This window comes from Coregonus lavaretus (assembly GCF_964263955.1).
Source record: "Coregonus lavaretus genome assembly, chromosome: 36".
Classification (NCBI taxonomy): domain Eukaryota; kingdom Metazoa; phylum Chordata; class Actinopteri; order Salmoniformes; family Salmonidae; genus Coregonus; species Coregonus lavaretus.
Window position 1 is genome coordinate 2,420,344 of NC_140023.1, and position 25,946 is coordinate 2,446,289.

At 42.7% G+C, this 25,946-nt stretch overlaps 2 protein-coding genes across 2 annotated transcripts in view; one reads left to right on the forward strand and one right to left on the reverse strand.

Annotated features, from left to right (window-relative positions):
* Positions 1–5,138, forward strand: part of LOC311110503 (1-phosphatidylinositol 4,5-bisphosphate phosphodiesterase epsilon-1-like) — a 36,172-nt gene extending 31,034 nt beyond the window's left edge. Inside the window, exons 28-32 of the mRNA XM_084153024.1 lie at positions 1,201–1,329; positions 1,469–1,729; positions 2,072–2,230; positions 2,467–2,691; positions 3,111–5,138. Coding sequence (XP_084009150.1) covers positions 1,201–1,329; positions 1,469–1,729; positions 2,072–2,230; positions 2,467–2,691; positions 3,111–3,305 — 969 coding nt within the window. The 3' untranslated portion in view covers positions 3,306–5,138. The remainder of the gene's footprint in view (positions 1–1,200; positions 1,330–1,468; positions 1,730–2,071; positions 2,231–2,466; positions 2,692–3,110) is intronic.
* A 3,692-nt stretch (positions 5,139–8,830) lies between these two features.
* LOC311110984 (hypoxia-inducible factor 1-alpha inhibitor-like) lies at positions 8,831–18,465 on the reverse strand. The gene is made up of 8 exons (XM_084153643.1): positions 18,059–18,465; positions 15,331–15,581; positions 14,097–14,245; positions 12,675–12,820; positions 12,304–12,410; positions 11,981–12,044; positions 11,600–11,710; positions 8,831–10,035 (listed from the first exon to the last, which is right to left on the reverse strand). Exons 1-8 carry the CDS (start codon positions 18,245–18,247, stop codon positions 9,979–9,981), a joined length of 1,074 nt encoding a protein of 357 aa, XP_084009769.1. The 5' UTR covers positions 18,248–18,465; the 3' UTR covers positions 8,831–9,978.
* Positions 18,466–25,946: the final 7,481 nt, after the last annotated feature.

The window sequence follows — 25,946 nt, forward strand, 5'->3', positions numbered from 1 at the left end:
GCACAGCTATTTTCAGGTCTCTCCAGAGAGGTTCGATCGGGTTCAAGTCCGGGCTCTGGCTGGGCCACTCAAGGACATTCAGAGACTTGTCCCGAAGCCACTCCTGCGTTGTCTTGGCTGTGTGCTTAGGGTCATTGTCCTGTTGGAAGGTGAACCATCGCCCCAGTCTGAGGTCCTGAGCACTCTGGAGAAGGTTTTCATCAAGGATCTCTCTGTACATTGCTCCGTTCATCTTTGCCTTAATCCTGACTAGTCTCCCAAACCCTGCCGCTGAAAAACATCCCCACAGCATGATGCTGCCACCACCATGCTTCACCGTAGGGATGGTGCCTGTTTTCCTCCAGACGTGACACTTTGCATTCAGGCCAAATACTTCAATCCAAGTGGGCTGTCATGTGCCTTTTACTGAGGAGTGGCTTCCGTCTGGCCACTCTACCATAAAGGCCTGATTGGTGGAGTGCTGCAGAGATGGTTGTCCTTCTGGAAGGTTCTCCCATCTCCACAGAGGAACTCTAGAGCTCTGTCAGAGTGACCATCAGGTTTTTGGTCACCTCCCTGACCAAGGCCCTTCTCCCCCGATTGCTCAGTTTGGCCAGGCGGCCAGCTCTAGGAAGAGTGTTAGTGGTTTCAAACTTCTTCCATTTAAGAATGATGGAGGCCACTGTGTTCTTGGGGACCTTCAATGTTGCAGACATTTTTTGGTACCATTCCCCAGATCGGTGCCTCGATAAAATCCTGTCTCAGAGCTCTACGGACAATTCCTTCGACCTCATGGCTTGGTTTTTGCTCTGACATGCACTGTCAACTGTGGGACCTTATATATACCGGTGTATGCCTTTCCAAATCATGTCCAATCAATTGAATTGACCACAGGTGGACTCCAATCAAGTTGTAGAAACATCTCAAGGATGATCAGTGGAAACAGGATGCACCTGAGCTCAATTTCAAGTCTCATAGCAAAGGGTCTGAATACTTACGTAAATAAGGTATTTCTGTTTTTTATTTTAAATACATTTGCAAACATTTCTAAAAACCTGTTTTCTCTTTGTCATTATGGGGTATTGTGTGTAGATTGATGAGGATTTTTTTTAAATAATCAATTTTAGAATAAGGCTGTAACATAACAAAATGTGGAAAAGGTCAATGGATCTGAATACTTTCCGATGACACTGTATGTGTGTGTGTGTGTGTGTCTCCCAGCTTTTTAGTACAGAGGAGCGTAGGGCTGCTGTGCAGTACAGGGTCACCGTACATGGAGTCCCTGGGCCTGAGCCTTTCACAGTGGTGGATGTGAGTGAGAGGACCACTGCCAGAGAGCTCCTACACAATGTGAGCATGGCATTTTTCACTTCACCATGTACTGTACCTCTGCATTCTACACATTTGGATCTTCGAGATTCATTTTAACAGTGCAGCTGCACCAATATAATGCTTAATCTCTCTTTCTCTCTCCCTCTCTGCCTCCCAGATCCTTCCATCCCTCTCTGCCTCCCAGATCATTCCATCCCTCTCCTCCTCCACTTGCTTCTCCTTCTCTTCTTGCTTCCTGATGGAAGAGAGGGTGGCATTGCCCCGTGAGAGGGGGGAGGCTCGGGGTGAGAGGGGGGAGGTTCGGAGGCCTCTCCTGCAGAGGATCATCAGGCCTGAGGAGGAGATACTCAGGGTTGTTGAGAGCTGGAACCCTGACGAAGGCTACCTGGGCAGAGTGTGCCTCAAAACAAGAGAAAAGGTCAGGTTGTATTTCAACCTACTCAAAATCACTGTTCCGTTCTCTTATGACCAAATGTATGACTTTCAATTGGTAAAGTCATTGCACAGTTTCTAAATGATGTTGCTTCAGAGCATGGATTCTAATTATATTGGACATTTTTGTCTTTGATCTACTCAACCTGTTCAGCTTGTTCAACCCCAAAAACTGCACTGGGGGCGCTGCGCTGCAGCTGACTCTGTTCCTTTCAATGTGTGGAATGCGCCAATTATGCCATTCTTTGCAGATATGAATTAACTGTTGTTGATGTCTCTAAAAAAGACTCAATCTTAACCATACGTTTACTATTCACCTTTGTTTCAGCCTATGAATGAGGAGAAGCCAGTTTTAGAGGAGATGGACGTAGGCTGTGGACTGGAGGACGATTCCTTTCTGGTGGAAGTACATGGAGTGTCTCCTGACCAATCACCAGTGACCCTCAGAGCTCCCAGACACATCACAGGCAATGACCTCATCCAACAGGTAAGCATATGGGAGTCAGGCACTCTCTTGATATGTTTTTAGATGTTCAGTGTCATTGGAGAATCAAATGGACTGTCCATCCTTGCACCAGTCTATGAAGCTCAATCTATGAATTTGGGCGTGGTTACATTTCACTAACCCCATCCCTTAGCTTACCAAACAAAGTTGCAGGGGCAGGCTGTTCAAATTACAGATCATGCCTTTAACCGTGTACCTGATCTCCATTTCACTTGCAGACACTGAGGAAAGCCAGACAGTCCAGCCTCCTGCTGTCAGCGGACAACGCCAGCGACTACATTCTGATAGAGGAGGTGGTCAAGGAACCCCTGGGGCGCAGGCTCCCTGCCAGACCCACCCAGAGGATCCTCCTGGACCAGGACTGTGTGTTCCAAGCCCAGGGGAGGTGGAGGGGTCAGGGGAAGTTCATCCTCAGACTCAGGGAGCAGGCTCAGGGAAAAGAGGTGAGGATATACATAGGATGAGGACATTCTGTATGTGATGAGGGGTGTGTGAGTGTGTGTGTGTGTGTGTGTGTGTGTGTGTGTGTGTGTGTGTGTGTGTGTGTGTGTGTGTGTGTGTGTGTGTGTGTGTGTGTGTGTGTGTGTGTGTGTGTGTGTGTGTGTGTGAGATACTTCAGGTGTTGTTGATAGCCAAATGAATGAGATTTCCTGCATGGGCCACATGTATTGAATTTGTCAGTAACTGTAAATATGTTTAGGTAAAAATGTTTGCTGTGTTTAAGATGGCATGACCAACCCAATCAAAAGAACAGTTTGCAAATGTCTCAAAATCTTAACAAATCCCACTATTTTGTGATGACCGAAATTGGGGTTATTTCTCTGGAGTAGCTGGTCATAACTAACAGCTTTAATGTCCTCAGACAGCTCAGCGTGAAGACTGTGTCAGACCTGTTCGCGAGGATCGGCGGAAAGGAATATCGTTGGCGAGCGAGTTGAAACGACTGACAGGCCGGAGCCGGGCCGTATGGATCGGGGCTCACGCCTGCTCTGAGGTGGTGCACAGCAAGGACGAGAGGGCAGTGTGCTGTCTGCATCTGAATGAAACCAGAGAGTGACGTTAGTGGTTCTCCTTTGTAACTGTTCTACTACACACACAGTGTATTCTTAGTGAATTATAGGATCTCTATGTCCAACTCATAGAGATAGATAGAGGACTCTAGTGCCCAAAAGCCTGTTTTAGCATGGGCAGCGCGCCATTGAGGACTTTCACAATTTTTAAGTAGTCAACTGGGTGGGACTTCCTATGTGTTAAGGAAGGATCTAATAATTCCATCTAGGTCATCAGGACGGATCAGCCAATGAATTATACTTGTGAGCAAACATTCCATAACTGCAGGTGGCAGTAAATCGCCAACCTTGGCTTTATACCTGTCCAGACAACACACTCCAGGAGGCAGTATGCACCCCTTTCAGTTTGTTTACCAACTCATAAAGAAGAAGAAAATTGACTACTTAAAAATGAAGATGGCGCTGTCTATGGTCTCACAGATGCCATAATGGGACAGATGCCATAATGGGACAGATGCCATAATGGGACAGATGCCATAATGGGACAGATGTGGTGTTGCGCCCTCTAACTAACTCCATGGTCCAACCCTCTCTTGAGTTTCTCTGACTAAACCAATGGTCCAACCAAATCCAAGTCTACCGCCTTACTTACAGCTAAACAACCTCGCTAGCATCGTCATTTGGGGCAGAGAACCATTCAATTTCGCATCTGGGAACCAGACTGAAGTGTAAAAAGTAATCTCTTATGTTCTCTGCTATCGACTGTCCAATTGAGAGTATTAATGTATGCTTGTAATATAATGTTTGTGTGTTGATCTCCCTTCAGGCAGTCTAATTAAAGATTTACAAGATGGGCTGACACTGGAAACAGGTGGAATTGGAGCAACTCCTGGGTGTCTGATGTGACTTGGACCAGGCAATAAACCTAATCTACATCTACCTAGAGCTGGAAATGGCACATTATCAGCATGTGAATTTATTGAAGACTTGTATTAGTTCCCCAATCAAATGCATAACAGAAATGGGGAGAATCTCAATTGGATTTCCTCGCCTCCTTTTCGAGGATTGGAAACCAGGAAATAAATGCGCTTGTCATCAGGCAAATTATGTTTACAGAGGTGGAATCACATTGTCTGTTAAAAACTGTAGGATGAATACACATGTAGGTAGAGTTCATTCCATTCTCATTTTCTCTCATTTGTTTTCTCCTTGTGGCACGCAGAAGACCCAGGTTAGAATCCAGTCAGACATAAAAGATGAACACATTGAATGTAGGACAGACCAGCAGACATCAACCTGGCAAGTTTGAAGTGGCTGGAGGAAATGTGGAGAATCTCAATTGGATTTCCTCGCATCCTCTCCTCGCCTCCTTTTCGAGTTGAGGAGAGGAACACAGGAAATAAATGCGCTTGTCATCAGGCAAATGACGTTTACAAAGTTGGAATCCCAAAATACATGTGTAAAGTGGTTTTAAAAAATGCTAGTTGTGCTAGACATTTTATTGACAAAAGGATAAATAAGTTGCATATAATTTTTTTCTGTGTGCATGCTTTTCCCCTCCGAGAAAACAGCTGTTTCAAAGGGGGTGTGGCTGATTTCAAAACACTTCTGCGATAGGATACACCCAAGCATCCTCCACCGGTGGTGGCAGTCGAGGAGAGGAGCCAAACTGCTTCGTTCACCTATTAACAAATTGACACTCCTACATATGCCGACCACTTACTGGATTCCGGGTCACGAAGGAGAGGAAGGACTATTTTTTATATCGTTTTTGTTTTATTTACTTTGTTATCGTTTTTTTCTTTATTTTTCTTTTTCTTTAGGGGGTAGATCAGCTTAATATTGCAGATAGATTGTAACTTCCATCAATGTAATTGTCTGCATCACTTCCAATCCCCCATGTTTTTTTATTTATTTATTTATATATATATATATATATATATATATATATATATATATATATACACACACATATACATACATACACACATACATATACATACATATCCTTAAAAAAAAAAATATTCCCCTTTATTACTTTCCAACCCCACCACCCTTTCCCTAATTGGAGTAAACTAGTGAACAACAATGCTTAGGCCTCTACTTCCAGCTTATACTTACTATATACATTTTATGGACAGTCAATTTTACAATAATTATATTTTGTTAGTTTTTTCTCCTGAACTTCTTCTACTCTCAACCTCTCCGATCATTTTCATTGAGAATCTCCCATGGTCAGACTCAAATAATCAGACAGACGATTTCCTCGGTCATCCCTCAAAACAAATTACTGCTAGTGTACAATACTGTGATATTACTATTGTATTACTGTGATATTACTATATTAAACGTTCCCGGTGCTATAGCTGTATCCTTTGGTCTACAGTGGGGAGAACAAGTATTTGATACACTGCCGATTTTGCAGGTTTTCCTACTTGCAAAGAATGTAGAGGTCTGTCATTTTTATCATAGGTACACTTCAACTGTGAGAGATGGAATCTAAAACAAAAATCCAGAAAATCACATTGTATGATTTGTAAGTAATTAATTTGCATTTTATTGCATGACATAAGTATTTGATACATCAGAAAAGTAGAACTTAATATTTGGTACAGAAACCTTTGTTTGCAATTACAGAGATCATACGTTTCCTGTAGGTCTTGACCAGGTTTGCACACACTGTAGCAGGGATTTTGGCCCACTCCTCCATACAGACCTTCTCCAGATCCTTCAGGTTTCGGGGCTGTCGCTGGGCAATACGGACTTTCAGCTCCCTCCAAAGATTTTCTATTGGGTTCAGGTCTGGAGACTGGCTAGGCCACACCAGGACCTTGAGATGCTTCTTACGGAGCCACTCCTTAGTTGCCCTGGCTGTGTGTTTCGGGTCATTGTCATGCTGGAAGACCCAGCCACGACCCATCTTCAATGCTCTTACTGAGGGAAGGAGGTTGTTGGCCAAGATCTCGCGATACATGGCCCCATCCATCCTCCCCTCAATACGGTGCAGTCGTCCTGTCCCCTTTGCAGAAAAGCATCCCCAAAGAATGATGTTTCCACCTCCATGCTTCACAGTTGGGATGGTGTTCTTGGGGTTGTACTCATCCTTCTTCTTCCTCCAAACACGGCAAGTGGAGTTTAGACCAAAAAGCTATATTTTTGTCTCATCAGACCACATTACCTTCTCCCATTCCTCCTCTGGATCATCCAGATGATCATTGGCAAACTTCAGACGAGCCTGGACATGCGCTGGCTTGAGCAGGGGGACCTTGCGTGCGCTGCAGGATTTTAATCCATGACGGCATAGTGTGTTACTAATGGTTTTCTTTGAGACTGTGGTCCCAGCTCTTTTCAGGTGATTGACCAGGTCCTGCCATGTAGTTCTGGGCTGATCCCTCACCTTCCTCATGATCATTGATGCCCCACCAGGTGAGATCTTGCATGGAGCCCCAGACCGAGGGTGATTGACCGTCATCTTGAACTTCTTCCATTTTCTAATAATTGCGCCAACAGTTGTTGCCTTCTCACCAAGCTGCTTGCCTATTGTCCTGTAGCCCATCCCAGCCTTGTGCAGGTCTACAATTGTATCCCTGATGTCCTTACACAGCTCTCTGGTCTTGGTCATTGTGGAGAGGTTGGAGTCTGTTTGATTGAGTGTGTGGACAGGTGTCTTTTATACAGGTAACGAGTTCAAACAGGTGCGGTTAATACAGGTAATGAGTGGAGAACAGGAGGGCTTCTTAAAGAAAAACGAACAGGTCTGTGAGAGACGGAATTCTTACTGGTTGGTAGGTGATCAAATATTTATGTCATGCAATAAAATGCAAATTAATTACTTACAAATCATACAATGTGATTTTCTGGATTTTTATTTTAGATTCCGTCTCTCACAGTTGAAGTGTACCTATGATACAAATTACAGACCTCTACATGCTTTGTAAGTAGGAAAACCTGCAAAATCGGCAGTGTATCAAATACTTGTTCTCCCCACTGTATTTCCTAACAATGAATCTCTGCAATGACAGACTTGAATTTGACACCAAACCGCTGTGATGACTGATACAAGGACTTGATCAATAAAGTTTAAAATTTTATTACAAAGCCACTAGCACAACAATAGAACTCCTTGTTCAGCTGTCATTTTGAAATCAGTGCAAAATACATACAGCAGACAAACTCAAATCATACAAGTGCAGGAACCCAGAAAACTGTTTTGTATTTGTAAAATAAAAATAAAACACAGCAAAGAGATGATAGTTTTCATTTAACCCTGTTCAGGTTTTGCATTTAAAGCTGCATAATGAAAAAATTAAATAAAAAGATCCTTTAATAAAAAGAATTGTTCTTGCTGTTTCTTGAGCCATGTCATAACCAAGCTAGGCACACAGGTAGGAGAGCAATTTAACCTCAGACTTAACTGTCAAATAACACTTAATTGAATAACTAGTCTATTCATCAACAATATTGATATACTATCAACAATCAAGCACACACTCCCTTGACATGAACATTCTTAGAATATTAGCCTAAATACAAACAATAAGATATGAACATTCCCATTGATGGATTCCATATGTTTTTAGAAAGCCAGAGGAGTACAATACATGCTTTTGGGAAAATGCTAGAACATAGAAACTCCCCTAGAAATGTTTTGTCAGTCACTGAAGGTGTAGGAATTGAACATGCAGCATTAGTATATTAGCCTAGTAGTTAAATCAGACTGAATGCTGCGTTCACCATTCACACAGCTGTGGTCAGACTGGTTTAACTAGGCTATTACTTTTAATAACAAATGAATATGATGCATCTTAAAATCATCACATTACCAATGTAAGTCAAATAGTCAATATAACCAATGTCACACCAGGGCCTCCATACATACAGCTTTCTGAACATTGTTTACATTAAGTAAACAAACATTCCAACTCCACATTTTCCTCACAGAAAATCATTGAGGAAAATTGAAATGACAGTTGTCTTCCTGAATTGACCAAATTGAAATGGAAATAGCCCCAACCCTGTAAGGACACACCTGGTTTGGCACACAGCACTTCCAAAAGTAGAGTGCTTTAAATCGGTCCTGTGCTCTAAACTGCACCTGTTGAAGTGGTGTTCACTAGAAACACTTTACAATGGCACAATAACAACCAGAATTCAACTGAACTCTCACACACACACACACTTTGACATCCTTCCTAAAGAATTGAGAGAAAAAACAGCAACAGTAGGGGAAGTGTGAGATTGGAGAGGCACGCACGCAAACCATCCACTAGGTACAGTCTTGGTAGGAGTACTAAGAAATACAGATGTAATAACTACAAGTAGAACAACTTTTAAATTTGATTTAATTTAAAATAATATAGGGTTAACGTATTGTCACTGTTACCGGAGCAAAACATAACTGTTGTTTAGGACAGGTCCCCCCTCCCCCCCTCCCCCCGTGTAGCGCTAGGGCAAAAAACAAAACGTGCACCCAGGGGAGGCCCCAGGACTGAGTTTGGGATACCCTGTTTTAGGATCAATTTCAATCGCAAAACTGGTGAGATGTCTTCAATCATTACACTGAAAGCATGTTGGGTTGATAATATTCTTATTTTACTGTGCAGCTGCAATTGAAATAACTTTAAATACTTTTTAGCCCATCCTCATGAACTTAATTGTACCATGTATCATAACAAATTTACAACAACAAAAAATAATAACACACCAACAGAAAATCAGTTACGCCTGAATGTACACAAAAACACACCATCAAAGAAAACGTATGTCGGCTGTAACATAGAAATGTTCAGCAATCATACAGAAACAAAAAACAGCTTACTGACCTAGTCAACCAGTCTGACTAGTCAACCAGTCTGACCTAGTCAACCAATCTGACTAGTCAACCAGTCTGACTAGTCAACCAATCTGACTAGTCAACCAGTCTGACCTAGTCAACCAATCTGACTAGTCAACCAGTCTGACTAGTCAACCATTAAATCAACAGAAGAACAGGAATATGACTCATCTCTTTCAGGGTGCATGTGCCGCAAATTAATTGAGAAGTTTGTCATAAAATAAGTAGGGCTACTTTAGTTACTACAAATCTATTCCCTATTTAATATTCAAGCTACATGTGTGTTGCTATGGTTACAAACTGTAATGACAGGGGAGCGGTTGAATAGAGGAAGGGATTATCTTGTTGGTTATGACTAACAACACACCGTTTAGTGGTCAAGGTAGAAATTGCCCCCAACTACAGATCTAGGATCAGATTTTCCCAACCCCAATCTTATTGCGTGTGATGATAGAATGTCTAATATCTGACCCTGCATCAGTGGTTAATTATGGGCAACTTCCACTTTGAGGGTGTTTGGGGGTTATTCTTTGATACCTACACGGCTGCCTATCGCTCGACTCCCACAAAAATACCACAACTCTACATTGTGTAGTTTACACAGTTCCTCAACTGAGTAGCACTCTCTGACAGCATACTACATGAGGGTCTCCATGGCTGGTCCGTCCGTCCACTATTGTCTTCCCACTGGTGGCTGAAGTTGCGATGATTATGGCTCCCAGACAATCAAAACAGAGTCAAAATGGCTGATTGGCCAAGTCACTGCTAGCTCAACAGTCTGAATGCACAAACACGTGTCTGCACACACACGCTCACCTACAAACACACAATCAGGTGTATGTCCTGGGCACGCACAAACACACATACAGACAGTTTTGAGGCAGTACCTAGCTGAATCCCTGGTCATATCGGCCTTTAATCATCATATTCAATAAAGGACCAACCTACGGAACAGAAAGCACATAGATGCATTAAAACACAGTTGCAATAAAACAAGTCAGTTGTTGAAAACCTTTTAGTGCCTACTATTAGGTAAGATATTGTAGCTATAGCGTTGTTTCACTGAGTGTCCTGTCCTCCTGTCTTTGTACTGTACCACATCTCCCCCCTTCTTCCATTCACTCTGTGCTAAATCAGGTAGACCATAAATATTCACAGTAATTGGGTTGCTATCAGGGTCAGCGTTCCGGAGCCGTAAAGATTCCGGGCATGGCATGCTTTCTGCACTATTCCTACGGGACCAACTAAATACAGAGCAGCCAAATGGAATGTCATTCATTTGATGTCATGTTCTAGTTATGGAACCAGCGAGAATCTTCATCTCAATGGAATCTCATTGGGATCTCAGAGCTGTGAAATGTAATTTGATGTTCTAAAAATGATGTAGTCATGTTCTAGCTCTGGAACTAGTGTGTCTATGGGATCTTTGGCAGCCTGGTCCAGATAAGTTTGTTCTTAGGTTTAGCCAACTCTTCTGACTATGGCTGTCATGCCCAGATATTACATTATGGATGTCATGCCCAGATATTACATTATGGCTGTCATGCCCAGATATTACATTATGGCTGTCATGCCCAGATATTACATTATGGCTGTCATGCCCAGATATTACATTATGGCTGTCATGCCCAGATATATGACATTATGGCTGTCATGCCCAGATATATGACATTATGGCTGCCATGCCCAGATATATGACATTATGGCTGTCATGCCCAGATATTACATTATGGCTGTCATGCCCAGATATATGACATTATGGCTGTCATGCCCAGATATATGACATTATGGCTGCCATGCCCAGATATATGACATTATGGCTGTCATGCCCAGATATTACATTATGGCTGTCATGCCCAGATATCTGACATTATGGCTGTCATGCCCAGATATGACATTATGGCTGTCATGCCCAGATATATGACATTATGGCTGTCATGCCCAGATATATGACATTATGGCTGTCATGCCCAGATATATGACATTATGGCTGTCATGCCCAGATATATGACATTATGGCTGTCATGCCCAGATATATGACATTATGGCTGTCATGCCCAGATATATGACATTATGGCTGTCATGCCCAGATATATGACATTATGGCTGTCATGCCCAGATATATGACATTATGGCTGTCATGCCCAGATATATGACATTATGGCTGTCATGCCCAGATATGACATTATGGCTGTCATGCCCAGATATATGACATTATGGCTGTCATGCCCAGATATATGACATTATGGCTGTCATGCCCAGATATATGACATCATGCCAGATATGCCTAAAGTAGCCAGTGCATTCAAATACCAGGCTTTCTACAACTCGTTGGTGAAAACAAGCATTGTGATGGGTGGGCTTTACCTCGTACCTACGACCGCAGCACAGCCGTGCTAAAAAAGTCCAAACCCACGGCCTCTCGTGTACAATTGCTTTAACATACCAGGCTAGATCTCCCATAAATAAATACCATCAGAATATTCCTCATTTGTCCAGTTTCAGTACCTCGTGTGGGTCTCCCAGTGCCTCCCCTAGCATCTTCTCTATGTTTCTCATGATGGCCACCTTCTGTTGAGCTCTCAGTGGGTACTCTATCCTCTTGGGCGTGGGTGCACCCTGGGGGAATGACAGATCATGTAGTGAGGACAGAAATATAACATGTCCTCTAATGTATCAAGGTGATCCATGCTGATTTAAAATGACTAGTGAAGACCGCACAGTGAGAAATCTATCCTTCAATGCAAAGTTATTCAATTCATTTAACCAATATTTTGACTGTAATACTGCCTTCTTCGGGGTGCCACAACATTAGTTGACATGAATGTAGTAAAAATTATACTGATATGGTGATACATGTTGGCATATTTCAGTGAGCACATACATTACCTTGTACCAGAAGTTGACAGTGATGGTCACTCCACCACTCAGCAGGGACTCAATATGGTGCCACCTGAATTAGCCATGAAATGAAAACAGAGCAGGATTCTCAGATCATTTACAATGTCACCAACAGGTCAAACTGACCAGCCTGGTTCCACAATGGCACAGTGTTGGCATTTCAGCGACAGAATCCTCAGTGAGAAAACAACATCAAAAACTGTCTATTTTCAGACACAGTACAGAACTACTCTTACCAATACACACTGTACTGTACATGGGATCCCACCACACACATACTACTAGGTAGAACAGTGTAAAGCAGCTCCTACCAGTACATGGGGATGTACAGAACATCTCCAGGGCCCACCACAGTCTCATAGCCCGCCACATTCTTGAAGTTGGGAAACCTCTCATAGTCAGGGTTCTCAAAGTCAACCTACAAATGGCGAAAGCAAACTTGCTGTTAGTAAGATAAATTAAAAACAAACAGAAACAGTTGAGAAACAGAAAAGCCACTGCATATCAAATCAAACACGCTGTTGTGTTTGGCCTATTCCACAAACCTTCTTACCGGTTTCAAAAGGGACCACAATTGAAATACGTTTTCCTTGATGTGTTATCCTCTATGATTACATTGTATCCACGTCTGGTTGATTGTTTTAAAATTGTCAAATGAATTAAATCAAAAAGTAGGGTTTACCTGGCTCTGTCTGTCACAGGGGTGGTGAACAGGGAAGGGGTAGAGACACTCAAACTGGTCGGGAGGGAACAGGATGCACCTCTTGTAACCTTTGATTTGTGCAAAGAAGTTCTGCTGCTCGTCGTAATGGGCTGGCGTCACGTTGCCTATAAACATTGAGCAGATCACAGGATTACCTGTCTGTCTGTGGAGGAGCAATGCCCTTAAGCTAATTTCAGCTTATTTAAGGCGAGTGGATTTCTTTCATAATGCCCTTTCCACAAGGCTTTTTACTGCACATTGATACAGGATACTTCACTCTTTCCATCAGCGATATATGGCACCCACATTGTAGATATACTATTTATAATTTCCTTGTCTAATATGACTAGAGAAACACCTACTAGCCATGGTCCCCATGCCTAAAAGCCCCAGGGTCCCTTCCTTACCAGGGTTCTCCCCAAAGAATGTAAAAGTGGTGCTGATTTTGTAACTTTAAAAGAAAAACTATTTGTTATCATTTATGGATCTAGATTGCAGGAAATGGCGGTTACAGGTGTTAAAAGCCGCAAAAATCTCTGAGTCAAAAGGGGGGCACTGACTCCCTCCGGGCCTCCCATCCCCCCCTCCCCCGTACTCAGCAGCACCAACCTAGTTAAAACATCCTGGGAAAACCCTGCTTACCCTTCATTCTTATAAACCCCTCAGTTCCTTACCCTCCATTCCTATAGGCCAGGGCTAGGTCTTTACCCTCCATTCCTATAGGCCAGGGCTAGGTCTCTTACCCTCCATTCCTATAGGCCAGGGCTAGGTCTCTTACCCTCCATTCCTATAGGCCAGGGCTAGGTCTCTTACCCTCCATGCCTATAGGCCAGGGCTAGGTCTCTTACCCTCCATTCCTATAGGCCAGGGCTAGGTCTCTTACCCTCCATTCCTATAGGCCAGGGCTAGGTCTTTACCCTCCATTCCTATAGGCCAGGGCTAGGTCTTTACCCTCCATTCCTATAGGCCAGGGCTAGGTCTTTACCCTCCATTCCTATAGGCCAGGGCTAGGTCTCTTACCCTCCATTCCTATAGGCCAGGGCTAGGTCTCTTACCCTCCATTCCTATAGGCCAGGGCTAGGTCTCTTACCCTCCATTCCTATAGGCCAGGGCTAGGTCTCTTACCCTCCATTCCTATAGGCCAGGGCTAGGTCTTTACCCTCCATTCCTATAGGCCAGGGCTAGGTCTTTACCCTCCATTCCTATAGGCCAGGGCTAGGTCTTTACCCTCCATTCCTATAGGCCAGGGCTAGGTCTCTTACCCTCCATTCCTATAGGCCAGGGCTAGGTCTCTTACCCTCCATTCCTATAGGCCAGGGCTAGGTCTCTTACCCTCCATTCCTATAGGCCAGGGCTAGGTCTTTACCCTCCATTCCTATAGGCCAGGGCTAGGTCTCTTACCCTCCATGCCTATGAGAAGCAGGTTGGAGGTGAGCTGGCCCCAGTTCCTCTTGCTCTGCTGCTTGGTGATCCAGTTCCAGTTGAAACCCAGAAAGTCCACCACGATCTTCCTGCCCACTGTGTCGTTCAGGGTTTGCTGCAGGTACACCCTGGGAGGATGAACAGAATAGAATAGAATTAGTCCATCTGCTGAGATGGAAATGGATCTTCAGCTTTGCACATATTTTGGAAGGAGCACAGCCACAGAGGGAGCTGAAGTACAGTGCTCCTGGAGCTAGTTGTGGAGCAGAATCTGGATAGAGACACAAAGATAGGATAAGACTGTCCTTCATGGCACTCTGTCATTAATGCAGTCCAAAGAAGAGGTAATGCTGTAACTGTAGTCAACAACTGATAAAAGAAAACGGATTGGAACTGTTGTGAATATGCTGCTGTAAGCCCAGTGGATAACACAGATATACAGAGCAATTAAGAGGAATGCAATTGAATAGGGACAGTTGAACTGCAATGCACATACAGAGTTTGCACTTATCAGGAGTCAAGTGTACTCAGCAAGTTTACGTGCATTCGGAAATTAAAGCTTGTCTTGCCAATATAAATGTTCAACTCGGCTCAGAAGAAAGTATTCCTTGCCAAACCACAAAGAATGATTTCAATCAGAAAACAGTAATGCCATGCAACAAACATTGCACAAAACCACTACTATATAATGTGACAGAAAACGTCATTTAACTGATTAAATCTACAGTACGTGGACACAAGCAGCAAGCATTAGCTTTAAGGAAGGGGCTCAGTGCAGTAAGTGATGTGTGTGTGTGTCTCCCAGGCCATGTAACTCAGTCAGGTGGCAATGGTACAAAGTGTTCCCAAGATGCCGTATAAATGCTTAGTCATTCTCGACAGCTAGCTACTTCAGTTCCTGCATTAGATTTCATTTGACTCACTCAACATTTGACTTTCGACTAATGAGCAGCACACCTGCAACGCAAACACCTAGACTGGATAGCATTTCATCTGATTCTGGCCATATTACACACACGCACACGTTTTGTGACTCAAATAAGAGAAGTTGTATATTACTTACACTCATATTCAGTACTGATAAAATGTCTCTAATCTTTTTCATCAACTGTCCATAAGGACCTAGCTCTACTGCAGCAGGACAACAGATCAAACAGCAGATCATCCTCCCTCAGATGATGGTTTAATATATCCATTTACACAATAACATTACCTCTCATCTCCTCCCTCTTCCTGCGTTTTATGCATTTTCTCCACAAAATCCGAGAATTTCATGTCTATCCGTCGAGACTTGGGTACAAAGTTCTCAAAGTTGGCCATTTTCTTCTCGTCATAGTAGAGGAATTTGTGGTTTTCTGCGATGTACACAGAGAAGTCCCCGCTTCCAATGTTCTCCTGCAGGTACGGGATGTCCCACTGGAGAGCCGGATACACTAGATTGGTGTCTGTTAAAACCACTGGTTCCTAGAAACCAAAAAATGAGGATTTGTTAGGTTAGAAAAAGACTGCATATACTCTGATCTTTTTATTTGTTATAATATAGGACTGAAGCAAGCAACAATTTTGATTAAATTATACAAAACGTATTCAACTTTTTGCATAATTTGTTAACATGTTTTCCTAATAGTGATAGGCCTAACGTTATATGCATTAAATATCATTATACATCTAATCAGTTTTCCTTTGATGCATTGAATTTTTAGGCTATAGTCAGACCAAATTAAATGCATGGAGAATTCATCAATATTTAATAGCTTTTAATACATTATACATATGATCCTTATGCACGTAGCAAAGAAAGGCACACCTGTTTCTGGGGAATAGGAAGCGCCTGCATAAGCTATGTGTATCAACAACACTGCGGTTCGCTGGCAGGCAGCGCGATTGATGGTCCCATTGGACACAAGTGGCAAGTGCTACGTGACTGTTGGAACGTAGGCTGTGTAGCACGAACATGCGCGCTGTGCCGCTGCAATGAATTTCACTAGCGAAGCCTTTACAGCAAGACCGCAAGCAGGGCGGAAGCAAGAGGCAAAAGATACTAAATTAATTATGAATAGGATACGGAAGCTCCATTTCAACAGACTATGTTGTTTCACTTTTACTTCTGTGAAACAGACGCTATTACACTCATTTAATGTCAACAGCAAATTGTTGGTCTACTCTATTCGGTACTCTACTGTTTAACGCGCGGTAAATCTGAATCAAACAGCTCATTCACCTCCTAGTCAACATTGTTGTGTCTGGTCAAAACGCAACCCCTCCTCTCCTCCCATCCTCCTCTCTTCCCCTCTCCCATCTGAGTACACTGGGAGTTCACCACAGGTCATAATAGTGGAAACACCATCATTCTATGCCTACTTTCCTCAACCACAAAAAAAGCTATATTTGAATCATGCTGGCAACTGCTCGTGTCAGCATGATAATAATAAAATAGCTGAATAAAGACCAAGGAATAAAACCTGTAATTTGCATGCAGAAAACGTTTACTTTGCAGATAGATCACGCAGCAAACAACACAGTTATGTCTGCCACAGGTATAGGCCTATATGTCCCATGCACAATACTGTTGTGCACCTAGCCTTGTGTATGGGACATATAACTGATATTCACTACAGTTCGCCGTTATGTGAACAGTTACCGATTTACACAGTAATAGCCTAGATGTCCCTGCCATATATTAACAGCCAGCATTGATCTTCCAGGCTGTAGCCTAATATCTGGCATCACATAATCATATTCCAAAGAAAGGCAGATCAATGGATGCAAAAGACACTCATATCAGAAATATTTATTTACTTAGTGGTACGTGCATTTCAGTGTTATAACAGGGTGTGACTGTTGCATATCTGTGATGTAGGTCAAGTTAGAAATCAACTAGCCGATATAATTTCATGGGAATCAACGACATATCAGATGTAGTAAATGCAGACTGACTTTTGGAGAGAAGCATTCAAGTGGAGGCATGATGTTTTATTATTGAACATAAAGCAAGGGAGGTGGCACGTGTATACTGAGAGGAGCTTGCTAACAAGGGGTCCAGATTACCTGGTTGACAAACAGTATCAGACAGGAGGGGAAAAAAAGTCTGCTTCATAGGCTACCTATGAAAATAAGATAGTCTATGGTAGGCCAGATATGTGTTACCACCAAACTGATTATCTGCACTGCAGTGCCATGCCCATGCAGACTTGCATGTCAAGTCCTGTGTTCTTTGGTCTTGGGGCCCAAAACCTAGGCTACAGCCAAGCTTGTGTTCCAGTCCAGCGTCAAAAACACCCGTTTCACCTAATCAACTGATCATCAAGCCCTGCCATAATACATTGGAACAGGAACTGCACACCCTATGAAGGACCCCAGGGCCAGGTTGGAAGAACACTGGACTTGTCCACTATCACCCAGACCAAGTGGGGTCTCTCTTGCATGATATTTGATCCATGCAGCACAAACCTGGATACAAAAAATAGAACCACTGTCAAAATCGTGTTAGCTGGCTAGCTAGCTAGCTTGCCCGGCAGCTGATTCAGTTGAGAGGACATTGGCTATCTTACCAACAACATACAGGATACAAGCTGGAGGGATGTGCTAGACAAAATACTTGTTGATTAACGTTAGTTGACAATGTAGCAGCTAGCTATATAGCTATCGTTAGCTAGTTAATTTTGTTTCTCACCAAATACCTCGTACCCCTGGCCTGCACATTGATCTGATACTGTACTCCCTGTACGGTATATAGTTCAATTCTTGTGTATTTTATTCCTCGTGTTACAATTTTTTATTTTCCTTATTATTTTTTAACTGCATCGTTGGGAAGGGCTCGTAAGCAAGCATTCCGCGGTAAAGTATACACCCGTTGTATTAGGCGCATGTGACAAATACCATTTTACTTAATTTGAGCTAGCTGTCAGACTCGAACAAGAACATTACAAGTGTCACTTTACCTCGTTGTTTATGAGCATCTCAGCTCTAGGATCCGTGTGAGAGAGTCTGGGTATCGGTCTGGTCTGGAAAGGATACTTTCGAAGTTGAGATTCGTTCCAGATAGGGCTGTGGACCTCCGGCTCCGAGAATGATGCGGCACCGCCTTCGCTCGCCGTCGGATCATTTTCGACCACTGTTGCCGCTGCCATGCCGGTGTACCGAACTCAAGCCAATATTGCCCCTCGCCTGCTGTCAAAATATGTTCTCTTGAATAGAGATACTGACGCCTCTTCTTTGGGACCTATGCTACGTGTTTGCTCACAACATAGCCATGCAGAAATTGTCTGTTTATTTCCAATTCAAGAAATTAAACACAGAGCCTACAAGCTTCCAACGCTCAATGGTTGCTAGCACCAGTCAAATGTGTAAACACAGCCGTGACCACTGAGGTATAATAAGAACAGTGACAGGCAGAAAACCAACATTTATTTGGAAGGGAAATACCAAGCGAGGTGGAATGAGAGTACAGCGACATCTAGTGTACTGAATGACTAACTGCTATAGAGCAATTTTGCACACATCCATCAGATGGCGTAAGAGTACTGCTATTGGATTAGAATGAAAACGGTAAAAAAAAAACCGTCCTGCTTAGGTTTCTGACGTCACAGTGTATGCAAAAAATTGTGAATTATACTCACTTGAAATCTTGAAATGAGAGACACCCATAGAATATAGGATTCAGAGTTGAAATTCGGTGCAAATAAGATACATTTTATGTGTCTTTGCTCATCTCTCTGTATATGTGTGTGTGTGCAGGGTTGGACGGATTACATGAAAAATGTAATCAGTTACTGATTACAGATTACATGACAATACACGTAATTAGTAACATAATTCATTGGATTACTCAAAATGTGTAATTTAAGGATTACTTTTGGATTACTTCCTTGGTTAGCCAGCATCTCTGCCTCCTCAGTTTATGCTGTACACTGATCAGTACCCTCTCTAAAGAGAAATCAAATTATACTGTATGTCATCCCAGTGCTTTGGAAGTGAACAGGGTGGTACTGTATTATGAAAAATGTCCTTTCGACACAAAGATCCTGATGAGGTGGGGGATGATTCAGGTCTCAGTAAATGTGGGTCCTACGTTTTGGTTACAAAAAGGTTCTGTCGAAAGCAACCAAGGAGCACAAATTTGGCAACAGATTAAAAATAGATTAGAACAAAATTCCCACTGAAAGGTGTTTTGGTTACAAAAAGGTTCTGTTGAAAGCAACCAAGGAGCGCAAATTTGGCAGCAGATTAAAAATAGATTAGAACAAAATTCCCACTGAAAGGTGACTTCCAGCTTTAAACAATGTTTAAAAATCGTATATTTTATTATGTTTAAGGCAAACACTTGTAGCACACATCCTGATTAGATTGAGTAATCAAATATGTAATCAGTTGTTGAAGGTAACTAACTGTACAGTGCATTCGGAAAGTATTCAGACCCCTTGACTTTTTCCACATTTTGTTACGTTACAGCCTTATTCTAAAATGGATTAAAATACACATTTCCTCATCAATCTACACACAATACCTCATAATAACAAAGCAAAAACAGAAATACCTTGTAAGTATTCAGACCCTTTGCTATGAGACTCAAAATTGAGCTCAGGTGCATCCTGTTTCCATTGATCATCCTTGAGATGTTTCTACAACTTGATTGGAGTCCACCTGTGGTAAATTCAATTGATTGGACATGATTTGGAAAGGCACACACCTGTCTATATAAGGTCCCACAGTTGACAGTGCATGTCAGAGAAAAAAACCAAGCCATGAGGTCGAAGGAATTGTCCGTAGAGCTCCGAGACAGGATTGTGTTGAAAGCACAGATCTGGGGAAGAAGTTTGGAACCACCAAGAATCTTCAGAGAGCTGGCCGCCCAGCCAAACTGAGCAATCAGGGGAGAAGGGCCTTGGTCAGGGAGGTGATCAAGAACCCGATGGTCACTCTGACAGAGCTCCAGAGTTCCTCTGTGGAGATGGGAGAACCTTCCCAAAGGACAACCATCTCTGCAGCTCTCCACCAATCAGGCCTTTATGCTAAAGTGGCCAGAAGGAAGCCACTCCTCAGTAAAAGGCACATGACAGCCCGCTTGGAGTTTGCCAAAAGGCACCTAAAGGAATCTCGAGTGGCCGAGTGGCGCAGCGGTCTACGGCACTGCATCTCAGTGCATCTCAGTGCTTGAGGTGTCACTACAGACCCCCTGGTTCGATTCCAGGCTGTATCACAACCGGCCGTGATTGGGAGTCCCATAGGGTGGCGCACAATTGGCCCAGCGTCGTCCGGGTTTGGCCGGTGTAGGCCATCATTGTAAATAAGAATTTGTTCTTAACTGACTTGCCTAGTTAAATAAATGTACAAAAATAAAAAGATGAAAACAAGGTTGAACTCTTTGGCCTGAATGCCAAACGTCACGTCTGGAGGAAACCTGGCACCATCCCTACGGTGAAGCATGGTGGTGGCAGCATCATACTGTGGGGATGTTTTTCAGTGGCAGGGACTGCGAGACTAGTCAGGATCGAGGGAAAGATGAACGAGGCAAAGTACAGAGAGATCCTTGATGAAAACCTGCTCCAAAGCGCTCAGGACCTCAGACTGGGGTGAAGGTTCACCTTCCAACAGGACAACAACTCTAAGCACACAGCCAAGACAATGCAGGAGTGGCTTCGGGACAAGTCTCTGAATGTCCTTGAGTGGCCCAGCCAGAGCCCGGACTTGAACTCGATCTAACATCTCTGGAGAGACTTGAAAATAGCTGTGCAGCAAAGCTCCCCATCCAACCTGACAGAGCTTGAGTGGATCTGCAGAGAAGAATGGGAGAAACTCCACAAATACAGGTGTGCCAAGCTTGTAGCGTCATACCCAAGAAGACTCGAGGCTGTAATCGCTGCCAAAGGTGCGTCAACAAAGTACTGAGTAAAGGGTCTGAATACTTATGTAAATGTGTATTTCCGTTTTTTATTTTTAATACATTTGCAAACATTTCTAAAAACCTGTTTTTGCTTTGTCATTATGGGGTATTGTATTTAGATTGATGAGAGAAAAAAAACAATTTAATCCGTTTTAGAATAAGGCTGTAACGTAACAAAATGTGTAAAAAGTCAAGGGGTCTGAATACTTTCCGAATGCACTGTTTTAATGTAACTGTAATCTGATTACACATTTTTCAAAAGGAATCTGGGATGATTACAGTTACTTAATTTTTGTAATCGGATTATTATTATGAATACCTGTTACATGTAATACGTTACTGCCCAACCCTGTGTGTGTGGATACTGTATATGTGTGTCTGCGTGAGTCTGTCCATGCATGTGTCCGTGCACGTGCACGCTTGGTCCGCATGTGTGTGTTAGGTGGAGGGGATAGACAAATACTTTTGAAATGGTCTGTCAATATTTAAACATTGGTTACAGTACCCTCTTACTTCATTGACCCCTGGGTAAACTCTATGGTCACACTTTGAAGATAGCATTCTGTTTGTATTGCACACCATTGACTTTGCTCAGTCGTCTGACCAGCTGATCAAGGCTATGTTTCCTTACTTTGTCTGTGTAACTTTGGCCAGTTTCTGTACCTTTTGTACCAACCAACTTAAAGGGCCACTCTTTTATATTTAGGAATTGAGGAGTGGGCCTTTAATCAGTATTTAGCCATAACATTTATTTTTATTTTATTTTACCTATATTTAACTAGGCAAGTCAGTTAAGAACAAATTCTTATTTACAATGACGGCCTACACCGGCCAAACCCGGACGACACTGGGCCAATTGTGCGTCGCCCTATGGGACTCCCAATCACGGCCGGTTGTGATACAGCCTGGAATCGAAACAGGGGGTCTGTAGTGATATTTTATACTGTAAAACTTGCAGTTTCAAGTTGCAAAGTTTATTTGCCACGTGCACAGGATACAACAGGTGTAAAACATTACAGTGAAATTCTTATCTTGAGAGCTCTTTCCAACATGGCAGTGATAATAATAATAATATAGAAAATAGAATAAAAAATACAAGTCTGAATAAAAAACCACAGAAGAACTACGTTGAGAGTTAAAGAAACACGAGAATGTAAGTATTGTATATACAGGTCAGTGCCAGTACCTTATTCAATGTGCAGGGGTACTGGAGTGGTTTGAGGTGGGTTTATACATAAAAAGAGACTGGTAGTAACATATACATGTAAACAGGACTGAAAGTGACTGGTAGCAGGAATATATACTGTAAATACTTATGGTAATATACAGTTGTGTCACGACTTCCGCCGAGGCTGCCCCCCCTCCTGGTTCGGGCAGGCTTTGGCGTTCATCGTCACCGGAGTACTAGCTACTGCCGATCCCATTCTCATCACTCCACTTGTCATGTCTTTTCAATCACACACACCTGGTGCTCATTCCCCTAATTAGTATGTGTATCAGTGTTCCCTCTGTTCCCCTTGTCTTTGTGAGTGATTGTTTGTTGTGAGAGCGTGTAGCTCGGTTGAGCTACATTTCACTGTGTTTATGCCAAGGTGGATGTTTTCTCTTGTAATAGTTTCGTTTGACGCTTGGGCCGTTTAATTTATGTAAACGGAATAAACTCTGGACTTCGGTATTTTACCTCCTGCGCCTGACTCCTCCTTTCACACCTCGTCACAAGTTGAAGTCGGAAGTTTACATACACTTAGGTTGGAGTCATAAAAACTTGTTTTTCAACCACTCCACTCATTTCTTGTTAACAAACTATAATTTTGGCAAGTCAGTTGGGACATCTACTTTGTGCATGACACAGGTAATTTTTCCAACAATTGTTTACAGACAGATTATTTCACTTATAATTCACTGTATCACAATTCCAGTGGGTCAGAAGTTTACATACGTAAGTTGACTGTGCCTTTAAACAGCTTGGAAAATTCCAGAAAATGATGTCATGGCTTTAGAAGCTTCTGATAGGCTAATTAACATCATTTGAGTCAATTGGAGGTGTACCTGTGGATGTATTTCAAGGCCTACCTTCAAACTCCGTGCCTCTTTGCTTGACGTCATGGGGAAATCAAAAGAAATAAGCAACATTTTTGTAGACCTCCAAAAGTCTGGTTCATCCTTGGGAGCAATTTCCAAACGCCTGAAGGTACCACGTTCCTCTGTACAAACAATAGTACGCAAGTATAAACACCATGGGACTACGCAGCCGTCATACCGCTCAGGAAGGAGACGCGTTCTGTCTCCTAGAGTTGAACGTACTTTGGTGTGAAAGGTGCAAATCAATCCCAGAACAACAGCAAAGGACCTTGTGAAGATGCTGGAGGAAACAGGTACAAAAGTATCTATATCCACAGTAAAACGAGTCCTATATCGACATAACCTGAAAGGCCACTCAGCAAGGAAGAAGCCACTGCTCCAAAACCGCCATAAAAAAGCCAGACTACGGTTTGCAACTGCATAAGGGGACAAAGATCGTACTTTTTGGAGAAATGTCCTCTGGTCTGATGAAACAAAAATAGAACTGTTTGCCCATAATGACCATCGTTATGTTTGGAGGAAAAAGGGGAACGCTTGCAAGCCGAAGAACACCATCCTGACCGTGAAGCATGGGGGTGGCAGCATCATGCTGTGGGGGTGCTTTGCTGCAGGAGGGACTGGTGCACTTCACAAAATAGATGGCATCATGAAGAATGAAAATTATATGGATATATTGAAGCAACATCTCAAGACATCAGTCAGGAAGCTTGGTCGCAACTGAGTCTTCCAAATGGACAATGACCCCAAGCATACTTCCAAAGTTGTGGCAAAATGGCTTGAGGACAACAAAGTCAAGGTGTTGGAGTGGCCATCACAAAGCGCTGACCTCAATCCTATAGAAAATGTGTGGGCAGAACTGAAAAAGCATGTGCTAGCAAGGAGGCCTACAAACCTGACTCAGTTACACCAGCTCTGTCAGGAGGAATTTGCCAAAATTCACCCAACTTATTGTGGGAAGCTTGTGGAAGGCTACCCGAAACGTTTGAACCCAGTTAAACAATTTAAAGGCAATGCTACCAAATACTAATTTAGTGTATGTAAACTTCTGACCCACTGGGAATGTGATGAAATAAATCATTTTCTCTACTATTATTCTGACATTTCACATTCTTAAAATAAAGTGGTGATCCTAACTGACCATAGACAGGGAATTTTTACTAGGATTAAATGTCAGGAATTGTGAAAAACTGAGTTTAAATGTATTTGGCTAAGGTGTATGTGAACTTCCGACTTCAACTGTATATATACGTAAACAGGAGTAATAGTGACCAGTAGCAGGATAAATAGATAAATACTTATGTTAATGACAATCAATATGGAGTAATACATCGAATCAATCATGATTTTAGGTTTTGTCTGACTGGGTAGAGACCTGTGGAATGGCAATGAGTCAGTGTGGATAGTCTGTGGGAGAGGGAGAGCAGTAGTTTTTTAGCCATTTAACAGTCTTATGGCCAGGGGATAGAAGCTGTTTATGAGTCTGTTTGTCTGAGCCTTGATGCACCGGTACTGCCTGCCGGACAGGAGCATGGAGAACAGTCCATGTCTCGGATGGCTGGAGTCTTTGGCAATTTCTCTGGCCTTTTTACAGTGCCTAGTGAAAGTCTGCACACCCCTTGCACAGTTGTCACATTTGTTTGTGTTTCAATTAATTCTTAAAAGGGAATAAATTACACTTTCAAAGTGAACTGCTCCACATTTTCAAAGTGAAAGAAAAAGTCTAGGCATTTTTCAAAAGTCAAATCTATAAAAAAAAAAGATGTCTTGATTGTGTATATCTTCACACCCCAGACTTTGTGGAAGTACCTTTGGGCAGCAATTACAGCAATTACAGCTGTAAATCATTTTGAATAAGATTCTACCAACTCTGCACAACTCTTAGGACAACATTATATCCATTGTTTTTGACAAAATTGCTTAAGCTCAGTCAATTTGGTTGGGAATCATTGATGGACAGCAATATGCAAACCACGTCTCAGATTTCCAAGCAGATTTAAGTCAGGACTGAAACTGGACCCCTCAGAAACCCTCAACACCTCTTGGAATACAATTCTGGTGTGTCTTTGGCATTCAAATGTGTACATTTGTCCCATTCAAAATAAAACTCTGTCCCAGGGTTAGATATTCAGAAGACTGAGGCAGGTTTCCCCTCTTACTTTTTACCTGGGCTTTGCTCCTTTAATATTTACTTTGATCCTGACAAATTCCCCAGTCCCTGACGGTGACAAGTATACCCATAACATGATGCTGCCACCACAATACTTGAAAATACAGAGGTTTTCACTCTGTGTTGTATTGGATGTGACACAAACCTGACGTTTTTATTTTAAGGCAAAAAGTTAATTTATTTGCCATGTTGTCTTGCAGTATTACTTAAAGGCCTTCTTGCAAACATAATGGATTATTTGAAATGTATTTGTTTTTGACATAGGCTTCCTTCTTTTCACTTTGTCAAACAGGCCAGTAATGTGGAGTGAATGCAATGTTGTAAAATCCTCTGTGTTGTGGTGGCAGCATCATGTTATGGGAATGCTTCTCCTCTCCTTCTCCATTGTCTGTCTATAAGCACTATTCAACCGCCGGGACTGATGATGGCCTCCTGGTGTGTTCCCATGCTCAATGTTTCCTGCTCCGAGCAGTGAGCGAATCTGATCCTTCTGATGCCTCTTCTCTTCCCATTCTCCCCACAGATCTCACAGTAAAGGGATTGACTGGCCACCCTGCTGTGCTGAGACAGGGGCTCACATCTTTATCCTGCTGATAACCCACACCACTCCGCTCTACTCCCTGGACCAGACCGACATAAATGACGGGCAAATCAGTTGATATAGAGTAGAAGAGAAATGCACTCTGTAGCAACATTG

Coding starts and splice junctions, on each gene's coding strand:
- LOC311110984 (XM_084153643.1), bottom strand. CDS start 18,247: ATGGCAGCGGCAACAGTGGTCGAAAATGATCCGACGGCGAGCGAAGGC. Junction 15,582..18,058: donor AGATGCTCATAAACAACGAG/GTAAAGTGACAC, acceptor TTTGGTTTCTAG/GAACCAGTGGTTTTAACAGA. Junction 12,045..12,303: donor CTGTACATCCCCATGTACTG/GTAGGAGCTGCT, acceptor TGGCTAATTCAG/GTGGCACCATATTGAGTCCC.